General features: G+C 34.1%; 1 protein-coding gene across 2 annotated transcripts in view; it reads left to right on the top strand.

Annotated features, from left to right (window-relative positions):
• The window catches only part of CPNE8 (copine 8), a 227,624-nt gene that overhangs the window by 39,658 nt on the left and 166,470 nt on the right, over positions 1–21,496 (top strand). For both annotated transcript variants that reach the window (XM_058743122.1, XM_058743121.1), the window contains exon 4: positions 17,224–17,327. In XM_058743122.1, the coding sequence (XP_058599105.1) occupies positions 17,224–17,327 (104 nt within the window). The remainder of the gene's footprint in view (positions 1–17,223; positions 17,328–21,496) is intronic.

The following is a 21,496-nucleotide window of genomic DNA, read 5'->3' on the forward strand; positions in this document are numbered from 1 at the left end:
TATTAAGATATAATGGACATATAACATTATATAAGTTTAGAGTGTACAATGTACTATTTTGATATTTGCTTATATTGTAAAATGATTATCAAAATAAGGCAAGTTAACACATACATATATCACATCCCATTATATATATTTGTGTGTGTGTGTGTTATGGTGAGAACTTTAAAATGGACTCTTAGCAGCTTTCAAATTTACAAAATAGTTTTGTTAACTATCGTCACTATGTATACGTTACATTTTCAGAACTTACTCATCTTATAACTGGAAGTTTGTACTCTTTGACCACTTTTGCCTATTCCTACCACCCCTGGCAACCACTAGTCTGTTCTGTTTCTATGAGCTTTGCTTCTTTTAGAGTCCACATATAAGTGACATCATGTAGTATTTGTCTTTCTCTGACTGACTTATTTCACTTAGCATAATATCCTCAGATTTCATCTATGTTGTCTTGCAAATGGAAGAATTAATTTCTTTTTTATTAATGGCTGAATTTCTATTCTTTTTTAAAATATGCTTTTTTTAAACTAATTTTTTTTAATGTTTATTTATTTTAAAGAGAGAGAGAGAGAGAGAGAAATAGAGCATGAGCAGGGGAGGAGCAGAGAGCCCAGGGGAACAGAGGATCCCAAACAGTCTCCATACTGACTGCAGAGAAACCAATGTGGGGCTTGAACCTTTGAACCGCAAGATCATGACCCAAGCTGAAGTTGGACGCTTAACCGACTGAACCACCCTGGCGCCCCTTTAATATAACTTTTTATTGAAATAAAACATACTCAAACCAAAGGGAAAATAATACGGCATAATAATTTGTTATAGTGAACACATCCATGTAACCACCACCTAGAGCAAGAAATAGAACCTTCCAGCAATCCAGCAATTCTGATTGTGCCCTTCTCTCCTTCCAGATTAAACCACTATCCTGAATTCTAACATTATAGAATAATTTGTTTGACCTCCTTGACTCATATTTTTCGCTTCCCACTCTTGCCTCTGGCAGAAACCACCAATGTGTTCTTTGTACCTGTGAGCTTTTTAAATTTATTTTTTATTTATTTTGTTAATATTCTACAAATAAGTGGAATCATGTAATATATGTCTTTGTCTGACTTATTTACTTAGTATAATGTCCTCATCGTCCATTCATGTTGTCACAAATGGCAGATTTCCTTCTTTTTTTATGGCTGAATAATATTTTACTAAATATAGTAGAATATAGTATAACCCTTTCTTTATCCATTCATTCACTGATGGACACTTAGGTTGTTTCCATCCCTTGGCTATTGTAAATAATGCTGCAATGAACATGGGGATACATGTAATTTTTTGAGTTAGTATTTTTGTTTTCTTTGGATAGATACCCAGAAACGGAATTGCTAAATCATATGATAGTTTTATTTTTAATTTTTCGAGGAACTTCCATACTGTCTTCCACAGTGGCTCCACCAGTTTACATTCCCACCAATAGTGTAAAAGGTTTCTCTTTTTTCCACATCTGCCCCAACACTAGTAATTTCTTATCTTTTTGATAAGAGCCATTCTAACAGGTGTGAGGTGCTATTTCACTATAGTTTTGGTTTGCATTTCCCTGATACTTAGTGATGTAGGGCACCTTTCCTGTACCTATTGGCCATCTGTATGCCTTCTTTGGAAAAATGTCTATTTAGATCCTCTGCCTATTTTTTAATTGGATCGATTTTTTTTTTTAAACCATTGAGTTATAGGAGTTCTTTATGTATTTTGGTTACTAAACCCTTATCAGATACATGATTTGCAAATATTTTCTCCCATTCAGTAAGTTGCCTTTTCATTTTCTTGATGGTTTCCTTTGCTGTGCAGAAGCTTTTAAATTTGAGACATTTGTTTATTATGCTTTTGTTGCTTTTGCTTCTGTTGTAAGACTGAAAAAAATTATCACCAAGACCATGTTAAATTGCTTACTGCCTATGTTTTCTTCTAGGAGTTTATGGTTTCAGGTCTTAAATTTAAGTCTAACCCATTTTGAATTAGTTTTTGCATATGGTGTAAGATAATGGTCCAGTTTCATTCTTTTGCATTTGACTGTCCTGTTTCCCCACCATTTACTGAAGAGACTGTCCTTTACTTACTGTTTATTCTTGGTTCCTTTGTTGTGAATTAATTGATATGCATAGGTTTATTTCTGATCTCTATTCTGATCTATTTTTTTGTGTCTGTTTTTATGCCTGTACTATACTGTTTTGATTACTGTAAGTTGGTTATATGATCTGAAATCAGGGATTTTGATATCTCCATTGGTGTGCATATTTTCATTTTCAGTACACACTATCACATCATTTTCCAGAATTTTCCATGTGTCATTCTCATTGCAAAGCATTCTTGCTAATGCTTTGTATTGCCAGTCTTTTTAATGTTCCATTCTGGTTAATGTGCAAAGATATCTTGTTTGGATTTTAACTTCCTGCTAATTAATGTGGCTGAGCACCCTTTGTCAGGCCTCATGCCCATTTGGCTATCTGTTATGAAGTGCATGTTTGTTGTTTTTCCCATTTTCTTGTTGATTTTTAGGAGTTATTTATCGTTGGGATAGGAATTTTTGTTGCGAATATGTCTTGCGAATGTCTTCTTTCCTTTTGCAGCATGATTTTTTACTCTCTGAACTGTATTTTGATGAATAGTCCTTAATTTAGGTCAACATAGCAGTCTATTCCTTTATGAGCTATGCTTTTGTTCTGTTAGAGGAAACTTTCTTATTTGAAGACCATGATGATGTTCCCCAGTGTTATAATTCTAGAAGTTTTATTGTTTTAACTTTTATATTTAGATTTACAATTTCTCTGGGATTAATTTTTGGGTATGGTTTGAGGTAAAATTTACATTGATTCCATATGGTATCTAATTGACCCAGGAACATTTATTGAAGAAGTTTCCTTTCTCCACTGCACAATCATATTACCATTATCATAAATGAAATGACTGTATACGTGATGGCCTTGTTAGGATTCTGTTGTGGTATACTCTGTTTAATAACTGTTTTCATAACTAAATCTGGTTGTTTGTGCTTTTTTTTTTCCCTTCAAGATTTTCTAGGCCAAAGATTAGCATTTTTTCTTTTTTTTTCCTTGTAAAGGACCAGATGTAAATAAGGACTGCATAAATATTTTAGGCTAGGTGGCCCTATGATCTCTCTGGCCATTGTAGCATGAGAACAGCCATGGACAATACATGAATGCTTTATCATTACTTTGCTCTAAAGAATCTTAATTTATTCAGCAGTCAGCAGGCCAGATTTGGCTCAGGGGCTGTAATTTTCTGAATCCTGTTCTAGGATAGTCATAGGTTTTTACTTTACCACAGAAATTTTGGAATTATTTGCCAGTTTACACACATACATATGCACATATGAGATCTGAGATTGTGTTGAAACTGTAGATCAATTTCAGAGAATTGAAATATGTGAAATAGTATGCCTTACAATCTGTGAATATGGATACCCCTCTATTTAAGTTGTCATTAGTTTCTTTTAATATGTGGTAATTTTTTATGTAGAGCTCTTGCACATCTTTAGTTTGATTTTCCTTTAGTGATTTGTATTTTTGTTGTAATGTAACTCATCATTTTTCCTTTTTATTTTTTATTGTGATATAGAAAATATAATTTAGCTTTTGGATAATAACTCTGAAGTGACCTTGCTCAACTTACTAAGAATAGTTTGTGGATTTTTAAAAATTTTCTGCACAAATTATGCTGATCTACACATTAGAATTTTATTTTTTCCTATCTAATCATGATATTTATTGCACTGACAAGTACTTTTTGTACAGTGTTGAATAAAGGTGGTGATAGGAAGCATCCTTGTTTTGTTCCCGATCTTAAGGGTAAAGTTTTCAGGTATGCATCTATTGAGAGAATTATGTTATTGTTCTTTATTTTGTCAGTGTGGTGAATTACATGTTTGGTTTTCAGTTAAATATATTTATGGAATAAAACCAACTGATTATGATGTGTTTCCTTTTAGATATATTGCTTGCTATGCTTTGCTAATATTTATTAGAATTTTGAATTTATGTTGTGATATTGATCTATAAATTTCCTTTCTTGTCATAGACTTCAAAAGTTTATTTAGTTTTGAGAGGGGAGGAGGGAAGACAGAGAGAGGGCAGAGGATCCAAAATGGGCTCCATGCTGGAGCAGCAAGCTTGATGCCAGACTTGAACTCACAAACTGCGAGACCATGACCTGAGCTGAAGTCAGACACACTACCAACTAAACCACCCAGGCGCCCCTCTTGTGATAGACTTTAGAGTTTGTTATTTACGCTTAGGCAAGTCTCATTAATTTACTTGAAAGTATTTCCACTTTTTCTGTTCTCTGAAAGAATATATGAAAGGTTAATCTTATACTTAAATTAAATGTTTTGAAAAATTTCCTGCTAAAGCATTCTTAGCCTGGATATTTCTTTGTGGGGTATTTTAATTCCAGATTCATTTCCTTACTTACATATATGTTTACCCAAGATATTAATTTCCTCATCTGTCAATTTTGTGGGCTATGTTTTTCCAAGAATTTGTTTTGCTCAAATTCTTAAACTCATTGGTGTAAAGTTTTTTATAATATACTTTTATGATGTGCTTAATTTCTGTGTATTCTATAATGATGCCCTTTTTACTTTCTGATTTTGATAATTTGTATTTTCCCTCTTATTTTCCCCTTGATGCATCTTAGTAGAGGTTTATCAACTTTATTAGTCTTCTCAAAGAATCAATATTTGCCTTTATTGGTTATTTAATTTATTGTTTTAAGTTTATTAATTATTGCAATTATCTTTGTTACTCTCCTCACATTGTTGGGGGTTTAATTTGCTGGTCTGTTTCTAAATTCTTCAAGTAGATAACAATATTTATTTTTAGTCATTTTTCTTTTCTACTATATGCAGTTTAAAAAAAATTAATGTTTAATTAGTTTTGAGAAAGAGAGACAGAGTGAGAAGAGGGGCGGGGCAGAGAGAGAGAGGGAGACACAGAATACGAAACAGGTTCTAGATTCTGAGCTGTCAGCACAGAGCACTATGTGGGGATCGAACCCATGAGCTGTGAGGTTATGACCTGAGTAGAAGACCAATGCCCAACCGATCGTGCCACCTAGGCTCCCCTCAACTGTATGCATTTTAGGCTACATTTTTTTTTAATAAGAAGCTTTATATCCAGCAAGTTTGATACATTGTACTTTTGTTAGCTTTCAGATTCAAACTATTGTTTTTTTTAATTTTGAAACTATCTTTAGAAGTTTTTTGGAAACTATCTTATATTTACAGGAAAATTGCAAATATATAAAGAATTTTTTTCCTTTAAACCATTTGAGAATAATTTGCCAATATGATGACCTACAGCACTTGAATACTTTATTGCACAAAGGATGTTCTCCTACATAGGCATAATATAATACTGAGACTTAAGGAATTGACATTGACACGTTTCTGCCACCAAATCCTAAGACCCCATTCAGTTCTCACCAGTTGTCTCAATAATACATTTTAGAGCAGACAGAATCCATTCAGAATTATGTGTTGCCTTAGTTGTCATTTTTTTAGGTCTCTTTTGATCTTGAATACTTACTCAGTCTTTCCTTAACTTTGATGACCTTGACACTTTTGAAAATGGAATGTCAGCTACTGTATAGAATTTCTCTCATTTTGATTTTGTGTGATATTTTCCTTCATGATGAGACCTTGGATGAAATCACAGAGGTGATACTCCGTCGCTCTTCTTGTATCCCATCTGGTGGCACAGGATTAGGATTTGTCCCAGTTTGGGTTAGGTTATTTTTGATTACTTGATTAAAGTGATGTCTGCTAGCCTTCTCTACCAAAAAGTTACTTTTCTTTTTTGTAGTTAATACTTATTTTGGGAGGAGACTCTGGGAATTATGTTGGGAAGGTAGTTAATGAGTGTGTGGTGAGATACTTTTTAAGAGTATATAAATATCTCCTTCCTCATTAAACTTTTAACTTATTCATTGATTTTATAAGTGTGGACTCATGGCTTCCTCTTTTATTCAGTGGAGTTTTATATGTATATCGTTTATTTTGGGGTTCAAATTTTCATAAATTTGCTAAATGGAAGCACCTTCAAGTTGGCTTCTGTATGTTTTAAAAATGTGCCTTGTCATTCTTTTTTAGCAGTTCCTTCCTTCCTGAGACAGGATGTCTAGGGCTTTTACTCTTTCTCTGGAAATATTTCTTAAATTCTACTTCACATGATATTTGAATAGTTAATCTGGCTCTCTTTTCTTTAAAGTTTGCATAGTTTGTCTTTTTTTTCCCAAGACTTACTTTCAATTTTCTTGTGTTTTTGTATTTATAGTGTGTTACCTGTAAGCAGCTGACACTTGGGCTTAAAAATAAATCTACATCAATAATATTTATCTTATTTGAAGTGTTTAGGTTATTTACAGTTAATGGGATTGCCAATATGTTTCAGTTTAAACCTACCATTTAGCTATTTTTTTAACTTTTAAAAATGTTATTCATATGTTTTAAATTCTTTATCTCTCTTTTCTTCTTTGGATTTGACTAAATAATTTTTTTTAGCATTACATATTTTTTCCTTATATTAGCTTGTTAGTTTTACTTTCTTTTACTATTTTTAGGAGTTACCCTAAAGATTTCAACGTACCTATGACAATTTCTTGATATTTTAGAATCCGGTAAATTAGTTTTGTCACAACTTTTCAGAAAATAGTCCTAAAACACTTTAATATATAATGTGTGTGTGTGTATATATATGTATATATATATATATATTTGTGTATATATATACATTATGTATATATATTGTATATATATACACAAATATATATGTGTGTATATATATACTATATATATATATAATGTAAACACACAAGATAGTTTATTATTATTTTATATCATCAATATTCTTTTTTATTCTACATATATTTACTCTACTAGGTGCTCTTCATTTCTTCGTGCATTTGAAGGTTTCCTTCAAGCATCATTTTTAAAAAAAAATTTTTTTTAATGTTTATTTATTTTTGAGACAGAGAGAGACAGAGCATGAACGGGGGAGGGTCAGAGAGAGGGAGACACAGAATCTGAAACAGGCTCCAGGCTCTGAGCTGTCAGCACAGGGCCCGACGCGGGGCTCGAACTCACGGACCGCGAGATCATGACCTGAGTCGAAGTCGGCCCCGTAACCCAGGCGCCCCTCAAGCATCATTTTAATTTCATATGAAGAATTCCCTTTAAAATTTATGTTGGTGCAATTTTGCAGTTGTGTTGTCAGTAATTCTCTCAATGACTACTCTTGTAGAGGGATGTCCTTATTTTGCATTCACTTTTCTCTGTTGCTTTATTGGAAACAAATACAAAAAGCAATGCAAAAAATGAAAACCTTGGTGAATTATTAGAAGGGAAACACCATGTAACCATTAACAAGGTCAAGAAATAGAACTTTGTCGGCACCTCAGAATTTTTTTCCATGAACTTTCCCAATCAGAGTACTCTGTTTTTAAAGAGTAATGGTGAGTGTGTTTATGGTTTTTTTTATTCAAGTGTGCACTTCTCAACATTACAGTTTGGTCTTGCACATTTCAAAAAATGGTACGTATTTTCTGTGTCTTTTAGTATACAGCTTTCCCTCCATTCCTTTGTTTTTCTTACAACTTATCTGTTACAGAAACTAGACCATTTGACCTATAGTTCCACAGTCAGGATCTTTTTGACTATATGCTTATGGTGCAGTGCAGTTCATGGGTTTTGTTTTTTATTTTTTGTTTTTCGTTTTTTTTTTTGTATTTCTACAATTTAACAGATTATGTCAGAAATTTGATCAGACATGGGTTCAGTTCCTTTAGCAAATTTGTAGGTGATGGTGTGAACTTTCAGTAGGAAGCAAATGATGTCTTGTTTTTGGTCTTTTTTGATGTTAGCACCCATTGATTCTTAGTGCTTGATTTTTGTTCTTTTTCTACTTGTTAGTTGGAGTGATGTTGTATTCTATTAACATTAGCAGATCATATTGACATTGCATACTTTATTATCTCCCTTTTAGCCCTAATTTAGTCTTAGTTCTATAAGTAGTGCTCACCACCACTCTGTATGTCAATATCTCTGTAGTAATTTTGGTTATCTAAAGCTCATTCTCTAATAGATTCTTTGGAAGAGCTCATGGGAACAATATTTATTATTCTTTTTTGTGTGTCAACAACAATTTGTATGCTTTGAATATACAGAACATACATTTTTTTATTACATTTTCTTTCCTTAAGTATATTAAATGTTACTCATTTTCTTTTGTCATAGAGCATTTCTGTCAAAAATTCTAAAGAAGAACTAATTTTATCTTTCTTTAAGCCACATGCTAATGAATTAGAGTTTTTTATACTTGTCTGTTCCTTGCTATGATTTTCTTCTTTGTGGGCTTCTCTTATTTTGTGATAGGCCCACTTTGCCTCTGTTCAGTATTTGTTACTTTCTTCTCATTTTCTTTTTTTCCCATTTCTTTTTGATTCTTAAAGACAAAAATATTTTTTTTCCAATTTCTGTTAAGGCTTTATCTATTGTGATGACTCTTGGGTCCTTACTAGTTTATTCCGTTTCTAAAATGCTGTTTTCTTTATTTTATCTTTATTTCCTCTTTGATTTATATCATCTCCTTTCTCAGTACCACTAATTCTGGTTTACACAATTCTTTTAGGACTGTATGTGTTTTAGCTCTGTTTGAAATACTACATTATAGTTTTGGTTTGGTTTTTGATGATATCTTTTGGCATACTTTCATTTCCTGTAGAGATATTTATTCTGCTCTCTAATCTCTCTCTCTCTCTTTTAATGATAACATTGTAATTGAGCCTTGGCACCTTTAATTTTCTTGAAATTTTAAAGAAACCTGGGTTCAGATAGCCCTTCTAGCTTCACTAGGGTCCTACTTCTGTTCAGTTGTGCAGTCTTCAAAAGTATGGCTCATTGTTGCTGACATTTCCTGGCTTTGCTTCTCTCTCCATTTTTATGTGGACTTGCTCTTTTCTGTGTCACTGCTTGTTCCAGATAAAAGTTGGGATCATGTTAATTAACTTCTTTTCTCCAGCATTGGGCCTTTCAGCACTAGGATACCCTTGCATCTCTGCAATAACATCCAACAATACATTTGTGTATTTGTCTATCATTTCTGGTTCTCCACTCGAATGCTGGTCTGTTTTAAGTGACTCCATTAGAGCTGGAAGCATGTCTTCATGCCTGATAATAATTGCTGAATATCATATAAGAACAATTAGAGATATACTTGAGGTGTTGGATGATTTTTTGTTTCTCCAGAGTTGGTTTACTTTTCTTCTGGGGAGATAACTAGACTAGGAAAAATTTATTTTAATTCAATATTAGATTTGATTCACTCTGAGCTGAGATTCATTCTTCTTCAGGGTTTCTCTTCTGATTCGTCCTTATTCCTTGGTGCAGCCTCTTGGAGCCCCAACTCAAAGCCTTTGTTACCTTATTTAAAAAAAAACACTTAGGGGCACCTGGGTGGCTCAGTCGGTTAAGCGGCCGACTTTGGCTCAGGTCATGATCTCGCGGTCTGTGAGTTCGAGCCCCGCATCGGGCTCTGTGCTGACAGCTCAGAGCCTGGAGCCTGTTTCAATTCTGTGTCTCCCTCTCTCTGACCCTCCCCTGTTCATGCTCTGTCTCCCTCTGTGTCAAAAAATAAATAAACGTTAAAAAAAAAATTTAAAAAAAAAACCCACTTAAACACGTGGAAAGAAAGCATGAACATGCATATAACCCCTTTGGAGATTTTTAAAAACTCCATTGTCTCCCCTAGTTTGATGAGATTGCTGAAATCAGTTTGGTTGGTGTCTTTTCCAAATACAGGGCCCCTCTTTTGGCATCTCTTTTCTCTGGGTTTTTGGTTCCATGTGTATAATTTTTTATCAGCTCTCTGCTGCCTCCAAAAAGATTATTTTAATATTTTGTCTGATTTCTTTAGCTGTTCTCAGTGGAAAAGTTAGTCTTAAGCAACCTAATTTGCCATTGGCAGAAGCAAAAGTTTGTTCTGATCACTTTTGAATGAAAATAATTCCCAGACTTAGCTTTGCAGTGTTTCTGTTTTCTTGCTAAGTTCTCAAAAAAAATAAAGTGAATAAAACTCACAAAAACAAACACACTGAGAATTTAAGAATTTCAGCATTGAAACCATGCTTGAAAGTCTATCTTACACAATAGTTTTAGGAAGAAGAGAAAATTAAAACATAGGAATTATTCCTTTGGGGGATTTTTAAGATAATGATCAAAAATCATTGATCATTATACTTAGTTTTGAGTATATAAAATTATATATACTAATATATATAATTAGTATATATATATTAGTAATATATGTATATAGTATATATATTAGTAAAATATATATACTATATATATATATTAGTAATATATATTAGTATATACTTAGTTTTGAGTATATGAAATTAATAATTGTCTACTTTCTAATGAATGTGAATAAACAACATTTATTGTACATCTGTGTGTAGAACTGCTTTTAAATATTCAAAGACTTCAGGGTTAGTGTGAATACATTTTCAAGTTTATTTTTAATTGAATTTAGGTAATAACCTAACTCAGACAATCTAATTTAAAATAATTGGGTATATTAAAATAATAATCTACTCAATTCATTTAAAAATATTTGCCTCATAAATGAAAATCTAACTGATAATATGATAAAAATTAACCCATATTTCCCAATAAGGACCTCTCAGATAAATTGAGTCCATTTTTTTTCTCTTCAGATGGTAAAACATGTCACTAATCACAGAATTAATGGCAAGCAATGACATGGTTATCAGTTTCTTGAAATACTGTTATTTTTTAGAGTATGATTTCATCTTAAAATGTTTTAACTAAGGTTTTAAAGTACTATAATTTAAAAAATTGATGGAGTTAATGTCCTTTCTGTATTTTATGTGTAACCATTATAGAGAGGTGATCAGGGTGTCTTTTTTTCTTGTTGTTGGCTAATGATTTATGTTCATTCCTAAAATCAGAAGATCCTAAAAAGTGAATAAAAGCCACGTATGTGTAATATACTTTTTTAACCAAGAATATTTTCTCTGTGTGTTTATTTACTTTCTTATCTACATCTATAACTACATCTCAATGATGTATGATAATGTAAGACCTAGATAAAGCCTTCAGATTTCCTACTTGTCTTTTTATACTTAAGTGACTTTCAGATCTTTGATCTGTTAAAAAAAGAAGAGAAAAGAAAAGAAAAGGAAAGAAAAGTCTTGTATGATGAGATACACAAGAAGACTATATCTCTTTCCATCAGAGGAAGAGGTCCATGGATTTTCTGGTAATCCAAGTGTTTAACGTACAAGAGGAAATGGATACAAATGGTAGTAGTGTGTGTGTGTGTGTGTGTGTGTGTGTGTGTGTGTGTGTGTTGTATACTTTATGCAGGGTGGATATGTATAGTCCTAAACTGAGCTTTTTAAATTGAATTTATCTTAATAGTCTCTTTGCAATACTCAGTTTCTCTAGTCTTCCTGTCTGCTTTCTGGAGACTATGCTCTGTATATCACCACCACTGAGATTTAATTCTAATCTAATAACCAAATTACAGTTGTGCACTAGTCCAGATGACCTTTTTCCTTCATCACTTTTTCTTTATTTGACAAATGAACATGAACTAGGTGGCTGTTTTGGACCTTCACAATATATTAAATCTTCCTGAACATTTTTCTCAAAACAAAGGTCACCTGCTTGGTGCCATAAATAGATGAATGTTCTTCTGATACTCCTCCCTTGAAGCATTTTAACAATTAGCTGATTTAGAAATCAGGAGTATTTCCAGTCTATCATTTTCTGCAGGATTTGTTCCTAAATTGGAAAAGTAGGTATTTATCTGATTAGCTCAAGCATAAAACAAAGGAAAACTTTTCAAAAACTTGTGTTTTTTTTTTTTTTGGTTAAAGTTTTACAAGAAATAATGTTTTATCTTCCAACAAAATTAAGTTTACCTACTTTTTTCAAATGACTGAAAACTTTCACACTTGCAGAGGAAAATAACATTTTTTCTCACATTTTCCTAATTATAAGGTGATGAAACTTAATACTGTATAATTATGTAAAAGTGTTTGACTGTCTCGTGTTTGGGTATGTTCATTGTTCCAGACGGTATTGTAGTCAAGTTTGCAGGTACTTCTGGCAATCTAGGGTAGTTGATACTCAGAAAAAGACTTTTTATTCATTTATTTTTATATTAAAATATTTTTAATGTTTATTTATTTTTGAGAGAGAGAGACAGCGCAAGTCGGGGAGGGACAGAGAGAGTCTGAGATACAGAATCCAAAGCAGGCTTCAGGTTCTGAGCTGTCAGCAGAGAGCCTGAAGCAGGGCTGGAACTCGAACTGTGAGATGATGACCTGAGCCAAAACTGGACACTTAACTGACTGAGCCACCCACGCACCCCAGAAAAAGACTTTTTATTTATTTTTTAAAAAAAATTTTAGACGTTTTAATTTATTTTTGAGACAGAGAGAGACAGAGCATGAGCAAGGGAGGGGCAGAGAGAGAGGGAGACACAGAATCTGAAGCAGGCTCCAGGCTCTGAGCTGTCAGCACAGAACCCCACGCGGGGCTCGAACTCATGGACTGTGAGATCATAACCTGAGCGGAAGTCGGATGCTTAACCGACTGAGCCACCCAGGCACCCCAAGAAAAAGACTTTTTAGAATATAACTTTCAATTCTTTCAAATGTAGCTATTTCCTGGGGTATACCATCAATAAATGTTATTAATAATTGTCTTTCCTCCAAGTTTTATTTTTATTATTTATTTTTTAAAAATTTATATATTTATTTTGAGAGTGTGTACATGTGCAATCAGGGCAGGGACAGACAGAGAGGAAGACAGAGAGACTCCCAAGCAGGCTCCATACTGTCACTGGGGAGCCTGTCACAGGGCTCAGACTCAGGAACCTTGAAATAATGACCTGAGCCAAAATCGAGTCTGACGCTTAACCGACTAAGCCACCTAGGCACTCCTTTCCTCAACATTTTAATCCTTTCTGATCTGCATAGAATTATATGTGAATATACATTTTCCAAGGAATTAGAAATTTCTTATTTAGTAGTATAAGGCATTAGCTGAGACAAATTAGGTTTCGAGTCAAAAAGATTAATCACTTAGTTGATAGCTAATATATTCCAGCCTCTGGGAAAGAACTAATATATTTCCATGAGCTAAACCAGTCATAATGTATCTGTGATTTCTTATTATTGCCAGTTTTCACTTTTCATAGTAGAATGAATTAAAAAAAAACAAGAACATTGCTTAAAAGTTTTATGCTTCTGATTTTAAAAGTAAGACATAGTCATTGCAAGAAATTAGGAAAACCCAGAAATGCATAATAAAAAAAAACCAATTGGATGATAATTTCTACATTCTTGTATACCTTCCTCTATTTTTATTTCTATCAACATAAACATATATTTATAAAAAAATTTTTGCTGTTTATTTTTGAGAGAGACAGACAGAATGCGAGTGGGTTGGGGCAGAGAGAGAGGGAGGCACAGAATCTGAAGCAGGCTGCAGGCTCCAAGCTGTCAGCACAGAGCCTGACGTGGGGCTCGAACTCATGAGCTGTGAGATCATGACCTGAATGGAAGTCGGACACTCAACCGACTGAGCCACCCAGGTGCCCCAACATAAACATATTTTAATCAAAATTGGTATTATACTGTAAGTTATCCTTGATTCTTCTTTCTTTGAATAATATATTATAAATCTCCTTTAGTTAATCATTTGTTCAATTTTGTATAGGTGTAAGTAAAACAGGTATGCATGTCTTGTGCCTTCATGAAGCATACTGTCTAGTGAGGGGACTCTAAAACAAAAGTATAATTACAAAATACAAGTTTTATGGAAGAATAAACAGGTGCTATGAAGGAGAATAATTTTAGTGGTAAGGGACCAACATTACTGTATTTAGAGCCAGAATGCTGACATTTAAAGAGAGGCTTCAGGGATGAAAAAAGTCAACCATGCGAGAGTGGGGTTAAGAGCATGCCAGGAAGAAGAAATAACAGGTGCAAAGGCTATAGGAGAGAAAGGATTTGGTGAGTAGAGGGATCTAAAAGGCCAACAGGCTTGGATAAAGAGGAAGGGGAGATACTGGCCCATGATGAAGTTCATGAGGTAGACAAGGGTCAGTCCTACAGACAAAAGAGAAGAGGTTTAATTAGAAGTATTATGGGAAGCCATTAAAGACTTTTTGGGTGGTGAAATTGCATACCTGTGTTTACATGTTTTTAAAAGATTATTTTGGATGTGATATGGGGGAAGAATTGGAGGGAGAGCAAGAGTTCACAAAGATGTGAGTTAGGAGGCCCTTGAGGTGGTCCATGAGAAAGATGAAAAGTTGGAATTAAGCTGTTGACAGGAGATATGGAGAGAGGTAGACAGCTGTGAGGTGTGTTTTGGGGTTGGAATTGACAGCTTATGAGGTGGTGATGAGTAGGAGTCAGTGGGTTAAAGACAAGGAGTTAAGAAGGATGACTCTCATTTATGGCCTGAGTAACTGAGTGGATGATGATGTCATTTACTGACAAGGGATAGACTTGGTAAGGACCAAGATTGGGTATGGTTGTGATATAAAAAAAGTCTTTAAAGTCAGGTGATAATTCTGAGGGACACGTTAGACAACCACATGTATAAGCCAAGAAGGCAGTTGTGTGCATGAGTATACTCAGAGGTGAGTCTGGGCTGATGCTTGCATTTGGAAGTTACCATCATGTAGATGGGATTTAAAACCAAAGGAGCAGATAAAATCATCTAACAGAAGAGTGAACATAGACAAATAAAGAGGCCTAGAAGTATGCTCTGACAACTAGAGATTGCATGGCTGAGAATCTAGGAAGGAAGAGAAATGGGAGTTTGGAGTAAAAAGCTAGAAAAGACTGCTTCAGAAAGGAAAGTGTGGACAGCAGTGTCCCATGGTGCTAGCAATCTAGTGTGAGAAGGGTCAGAGTGACCACTAGATTTCACAGTGTGAAGGTTACCGGTGAGGTCATCAGAAGCAATTTCAGGGCTTTGTGTTGACTAGCGAAAAATTTAATGGCTACGTTATTAATCTTCACTTGAGATAGCAGAGTATATGCAGTTACCTGTAATGCTGACAAGCCAGTGGTCCCTAGGAAACAAGCTTATGGGATGGCTCAGGCCCTGGGAAATTGTTGGCTTTAACTCCGGGGGCTCGCACTTGGAAATTTCACTCTCTTTTCTTCCCTCTGAGTGTGAGTTTGGGTTAAAATCCACTAGAGGGTTTTGGATGCTAAGGAGTATGGATACTGGCTGGGTTTCTATCTGAGAGTGTTGGACGTTTGTTTGGTGCTCTCTTCTTTGGTCTGGGGAGCTTCCAGGCAACAGAAAGGCTGGGAGGGCCCAGCCTGTGTCTGCTTCAGAATTAAACTTCTTGACTTCTGTACTTCTCTTATGGGGTGTGTGGGCACTGCCAGCACATGGTTACTTGGTACATGTTCTTATTCCCACTTTTTAAAAATTAGAAAACCCTGGATAGGCTCATTGTTGGATCTTCTCAGGGCATCACATGTTTTATTCTGAAATAGAAGAGGGTCTTAGAAAGAATGTAGATATTGTGGCCAAAGTGAATGTAGATTTTGTAGCCCAAAGTGGGACCCTTTGCCTCAATGTTCTCATCTTTATTTTTTTTTTTTTAATTTTTTTTTTTTTTCAACGTTTTTTATTTATTTTTGGGACAGAGAGAGACAGAGCATGAACGGGGGAGGGTCAGAGAGAGAGGGAGACACAGAATCGGAAACAGGCTCCAGGCTCCGAGCCATCAGCCCAGAGCCTGACGCGGGGCTCGAACTCACGGACCGCGAGATCGTGACCTGGCTGAAGTCGGACGCTTAACCGACTGCGCCACCCAGGCGCCCCAATGTTCTCATCTTTAAAATGGGCTAATAATACCTACCTTTCATGGTTAAAGTAATGTGTAAAAAGTACTTGGAACAAAGTAAATACTCAATAAATGGTGACTGTTATTATTATTATTATTGTTCAAAGTAAATGTTCAATATTTTGGACATACTGAATTAGTTACTTGGGTTGTGGTTTACCTGTATGATATTGGTCCATGATTTAAAAAAAATTGTCAGATACATAAAACTAGTTCTTTTTGGGGTAATTAGTTAGCAATAGCCATAGTAAATCCTTTGTCATCAATATTTTGTACCATAGTTTTATCATCAAAATTTATGTAAACATGACCTTCACTTTTTACTGGATTATCACAGTTCTCTTATTCCTATTAAAAAATCGTATTTCCATGAACTTTAATAAAAACTGGTTCTCTGATAAAATGACATGCATAATGCTGTTCACAAAGGTTTAAATTCCCTTATTAGAATTCCATGGGAGTGAGAGGGGAAGAATGTAAGCCAAATACAAAAAAGATGTAAAATTTGAATATCGCTCTGTCTTTGGAAGCAGAGCCTGGTGGCCTTCCTTCACAGTTAGAGGAGGGACTAGAAAGTGTCTTTTCTTGTTTTCCACTTCCGCTAAGATGGAGAGACTTATGTTTTTAAGCAAAAGTGCAATTCGCTAGCTTAAAACATGTAAGTGTCATAGGTCCTCATCTGGCTGTCTAGATGCCATAAGAATTAAAGCAAAGCCAAACAAAACTCAAATGATTAAAGTGTATATTAGATTATAAAAAAAATTCTCCCCAAAACATGGCTGATGAACTCTTTTGTGTGGAGAACTTCTGGAGTATGAATACTTGGACCCCTCCAGTTGTAAAAATATATGTTGCTTGGCCTAGTTTTACACTAGGTTAGGAAAAATAATCTGTGATACATTAAAATTTAAGGGAGAAATAACTTCTTTTGACTAGAATGAGATTTGGTTTTCAAGAGGGGAGGATGAGGAGGGAAGAAGGTGTTACAGCTTGTTATATGAATTTTCAGAAGCTGCTTTTCTAATAATGTGAATGAACTCAGTGCTCATTTTTTCTGATTTCCCTGAGTGAGTAAGAGGGAATGATTTTGTCTCCAAAGACTTTTTGGTGGTACTTTATTTTATCAAGCCATTGGGATATTTTTTGCTTCTGTTTTCAAGGAACTGTATTACTACAAAGTAGTATATTGTAATAGTCATGCAAGACTTGATTTTAACCTCTCTCTTTCTCTTTTTCTCTATAGTTTGGAAGGACTGAAGTAATTGATAATACTTTAAATCCTGATTTTGTAAGAAAATTTATCCTGGACTACTTTTTTGAGGAAAGGGAGAACCTTCGCTTTGACTTGTAAGTTCTGATATAACTTGCATTAAAAAAAAAAATGATTGTTAAAGGCATATTGTGTAACATAAGGCTGGGTCTGGTTGCACTGAATACTAGATTACACTGGCAGGAAACCAGATTAATTCTATTTAGAATGTGTCCTGAGCACTATCTCTAGCATTGCTTTACATTTTATAGGTTTTTGGCTATATATTTATTGAAAAATTAGTGAGCAATTTAACCATGTAGAAATGCTGCATGGTATATATGGACATTCTTTCAAACCATGTTAAGCCTCAGTGATTTTTCAACCTCTGCATATATTCCAAGGTGATCTCATGTACTCCCATGTCCCCCAGATCTTTGTTTCTCTCAGCTATTTCTTCATATAGTATATGGATATCTGCCTTCCTTTTATCCCTTTGTGGCCTCATATTGCCAAGGTATAGGATTCTAGAGCCAGACTGCTTGATATTTTTAATATTCTTGTTATTTTGACACTAAATTAAGCAGATCAAAATGTTATCGTCAAATTCAACTTCTTGTCCGCAGGGAATCTAGTGTCAGTTTGTAAGATGTTATTTGTTATTGAGTTTTTGTTTCACAGAGGTAAATTGTGGTGATTGTTGAAACATCTGGATATTGTTAAAAGAAAACCTATTGAGAGGGAAAAGTATAACATATGTTATAGAATGTATTTAATAAATTTAAATAATTAAAGAGAGTTTATGAGCATTGCAAGTATTTAAAAATATAAATGTCTTACTTTAAATAGCTGGAAACAATAAAATGTACCAGGCTGTCACAATTTATAGACTTTTTTTGATGAAATCTATCATCTCTTATTTGAAAAAGTCATCATTTTCTTCTTAATGTAGAAAGTTGTTTACTGTTAACAGTCTTTCTTCTTGTCCCCTAAAATGTGTGCAGTAAAATAACCCACCATGCTTCTGTTTAAAGAAGGAGAATTTTATGCCAGGCCCTTTCCTTCAAGAGTTATGAGAGTTTTCACTATTCATTATATTTATCAAACAAAATTTATTATGGCCTGTTTGGTTTTTATTTTATTGAAACCCCTTCTGAAATAATAAAAATCATACTTAGGAGAAAAAGTAGAATGTAATGGTTTCCTGACCATGTTTATCGTGGAGATTACTCACAGTGATATTATTTAAAAATGACATATAAATCATGTGAATGTGGTTTCATTTTCTCATTGTTCACGGCCTTCATAGCCATTGTTTTTAAGAATTCTCTTTCATATACCAGTGTGGTACTCCCTTAATTTTTTGCCCCTGGTTTTAGACTTAACTTTATCCTAAACCAGCCATTATCTCATGATTCTTGTTCTCTTTATTTCCCTTTCCCTCTCTCTCTTTCTTATTCATTTATATTGTTTTTTTCTCTCATTTAAAGATAGTAAATATTGATTATAAATTTTAAATAATGTAGGCATTTAAAAGTGAAAGTTTTGGCGCTTGGGTGGCTCAGTCAGTTAAGCCTCCGACTTCGGCTCAGGTCATGATCTCATGGCTCCTGAGTTCGAATGCCCTGTCGGGCTCTCTGCTGACAACTCAGAGCCTGGAGCCTGCTTCAGATTCTGTGTCTCCCTCTCTCTCTGCCCTCCCCCACTCGCACTCTGTCTCCTTCTCTCTCTTTCCCTCTCACTCTCTCTCTCAAAAATAAACATGAAAAAAATTTTTTTAACGTCAACGTTTCTTGTTCTTCCAATACCAAAAAAAAAAAAAAAGGCCCAAAAAACAAAAAATTCACAAATAACCAAAAATGTACATGACTCAATGTATATATTTGCATATGGGAATCTCAGTATTTTGAAAATCACAAATATTTTCCTATTACTTGCATTTTTCAGATACCTTTTTATGCCATTATGTGTGTGTGTGTGTGTGTGTGTGTGTGTGTGTATTTCATTCATTTTATGCTGCATAATTTTCATTGTTTGAAAAAACACTATTTATTTAGCCAAACATTTACTGATGGATCCTTTGGCTGGTTCTATTTTTGCTATTACATATAATCTTGCAGTGAGTATCCTGTTGGGTAAATTTCTTATATATTTTTTTCATTTTCAGAATGTAAATTATTCAGAGTCAGATTTTAGGATGAAAAGATGTATGTGGTTTATATACACAATGCAGTACTACAGGGCAATGAGAAAGAACGAAATATGGCCCTTTGTAGCAACGTGGATGGAACTGGAGAGTGTGATGCTAAGTGAAATAAGCCATACAGAGAAAGACAGATGCCATATTTTTTCACTCTTATGTGGATCCTGAGAAACTTAACAGAAACCCATGGGGGAAAGGAAATGGGAAGGAAAAAAAAAAAAAGGAGGTTAGAGTGGGAGAGAGCCAAAGCATAAGAGACTCTTAAAAACTGAGAACTGAGGGTTGATGGGGGTGGGAGGGAGGGGAGGGTGGGTGATGGGTATTGAGGAGGGCACCTTTTGGGATGAGCACTGGGTGTTGTATGGAAACCAATTTGGCAATAAATTTCATATATTGAAAAAAAAAGATGTAGATAGGAGTACTCTTCATGCTAATCTTTGAGAACAACTTAGAAATCTTTTTTATGTTAATTTTTAAAACTTTTAAAAATTTAATAAAATTTAATTTATATTAATTTAATTTTTTATATTTTTATATGAATTTAAATTCATTTTAATTTCATTAAATTAAATTAAATTTTCATATTTTTCATTAAATTAATTTCATTTTCATATTTTATTTTAATTTAAATTCATATAAAAATAAATTTAATTTCTCTCTGTCTCATTGTTTCCCCTTTGTTTTATTTCTTAAAATTTACATATAAGTGAAATCACATGGTATTTGTCTTTCTCTGGTTATTTTGCTTAGCATTATACTCTCTAGCTCCATTGATGTCATTGCAAATGCCAAGATTTCATTCTTTTTGATGGCTGAGTAATATTCCATTGCATATATACACCACATCTTCTTTAACCATTCATCAATTGATGGACACTAGGGCTCTTGTGTCCATCAATTAGCCAAATAGACATTTTGGCTATTATAAATAATACTGCTATAAACGTAGGGGTGCATGTGTCCCTTTGAATTAGTATTCTGGTATTCTTTGGGTAAATACCCAGTAGTGCAATTGCTGGATCATGAGGTAGTTCTATTTTTAGCTTTTCTATACTGTTTACCATAGTGGCTGCACCAGTTTGCATTCCCATCAGTGCAAGAGGGTTCCTTATTCTCCATATCCTAACCAACCCCTGTTATTTCTTGTATTGTTGATTTTAGCCATTCTGAGAGGTGTGAGGTGATAACTCATTGTAGTTTTGATTTGCATTTCCCTGATGGTGATGATGAACATCTTTTCATGTGTCTATTGGCCATCTATATGTCATCTTTGGAGAAATAACTGTTCATGTCTTCTCCCCATTTTTAAATTGAATTATTTGTTTTTTGGGTGTTGAGTATGATAGGTTCTTCATAGGTTTTGAATACTATCCTTTTATAAGGTATGTCATTTGCAATATCAGGTATGTCATTTCTCTCATTCCATAGGTTGCCTTTTAGTTTTGTTGATTATTTTCTTTGCTGTGCAGAAGCTTTTTTATTTTGATGTAGTTCCCATGGTTTATTTTTGCCCTGATCCTTGCCTTAGGAGACATACCTAGAAAGAAGTTGCTACGGCTGATGTCAAAGAAGTTACTGCCTGTGTTTTCTTCTAGGATTTTTATGGTTTCAGATTTCACATTTGGTCTTTCATCCATTTTGCATTTATTTTTGTGTGTGGTGTAAGACAGTGGTCCAATTTCATAGTTTTGCCTGTTGCTGTCCAGTTTTCCCAGCACCGTTTGTTTAGGAGACTTTTTCCCATTGCGTATTCTTGCATGAGTTGTTGAAGATTAATTGACCATATAATTGTGGGTTTATTTCTGGGTTTTCTATTCTGTTCTATTGATCTGTGTGTCTGTTTTTGTGCCAATAATAAACTGTTTTGATTACTACTGCTTTGTAATATAACTTGAAGTCCAGAACTGTGATGTGTCCAGCTTTCCTTTTCCTTTTCAGGATTGCTTTGGCTATTCAGGGTCTTTTCTGGTTCCATACAAATTTTAGGATTCTTTGTTCTAGTTCTGTGAAAAATGCTGTTTGTATTTTGATGTGGATTGCATTAAATCTGTAGATTGCTTTGGG

Source organism: Neofelis nebulosa, chromosome 8 (assembly GCF_028018385.1).
Source record: "Neofelis nebulosa isolate mNeoNeb1 chromosome 8, mNeoNeb1.pri, whole genome shotgun sequence".
Classification (NCBI taxonomy): domain Eukaryota; kingdom Metazoa; phylum Chordata; class Mammalia; order Carnivora; family Felidae; genus Neofelis; species Neofelis nebulosa.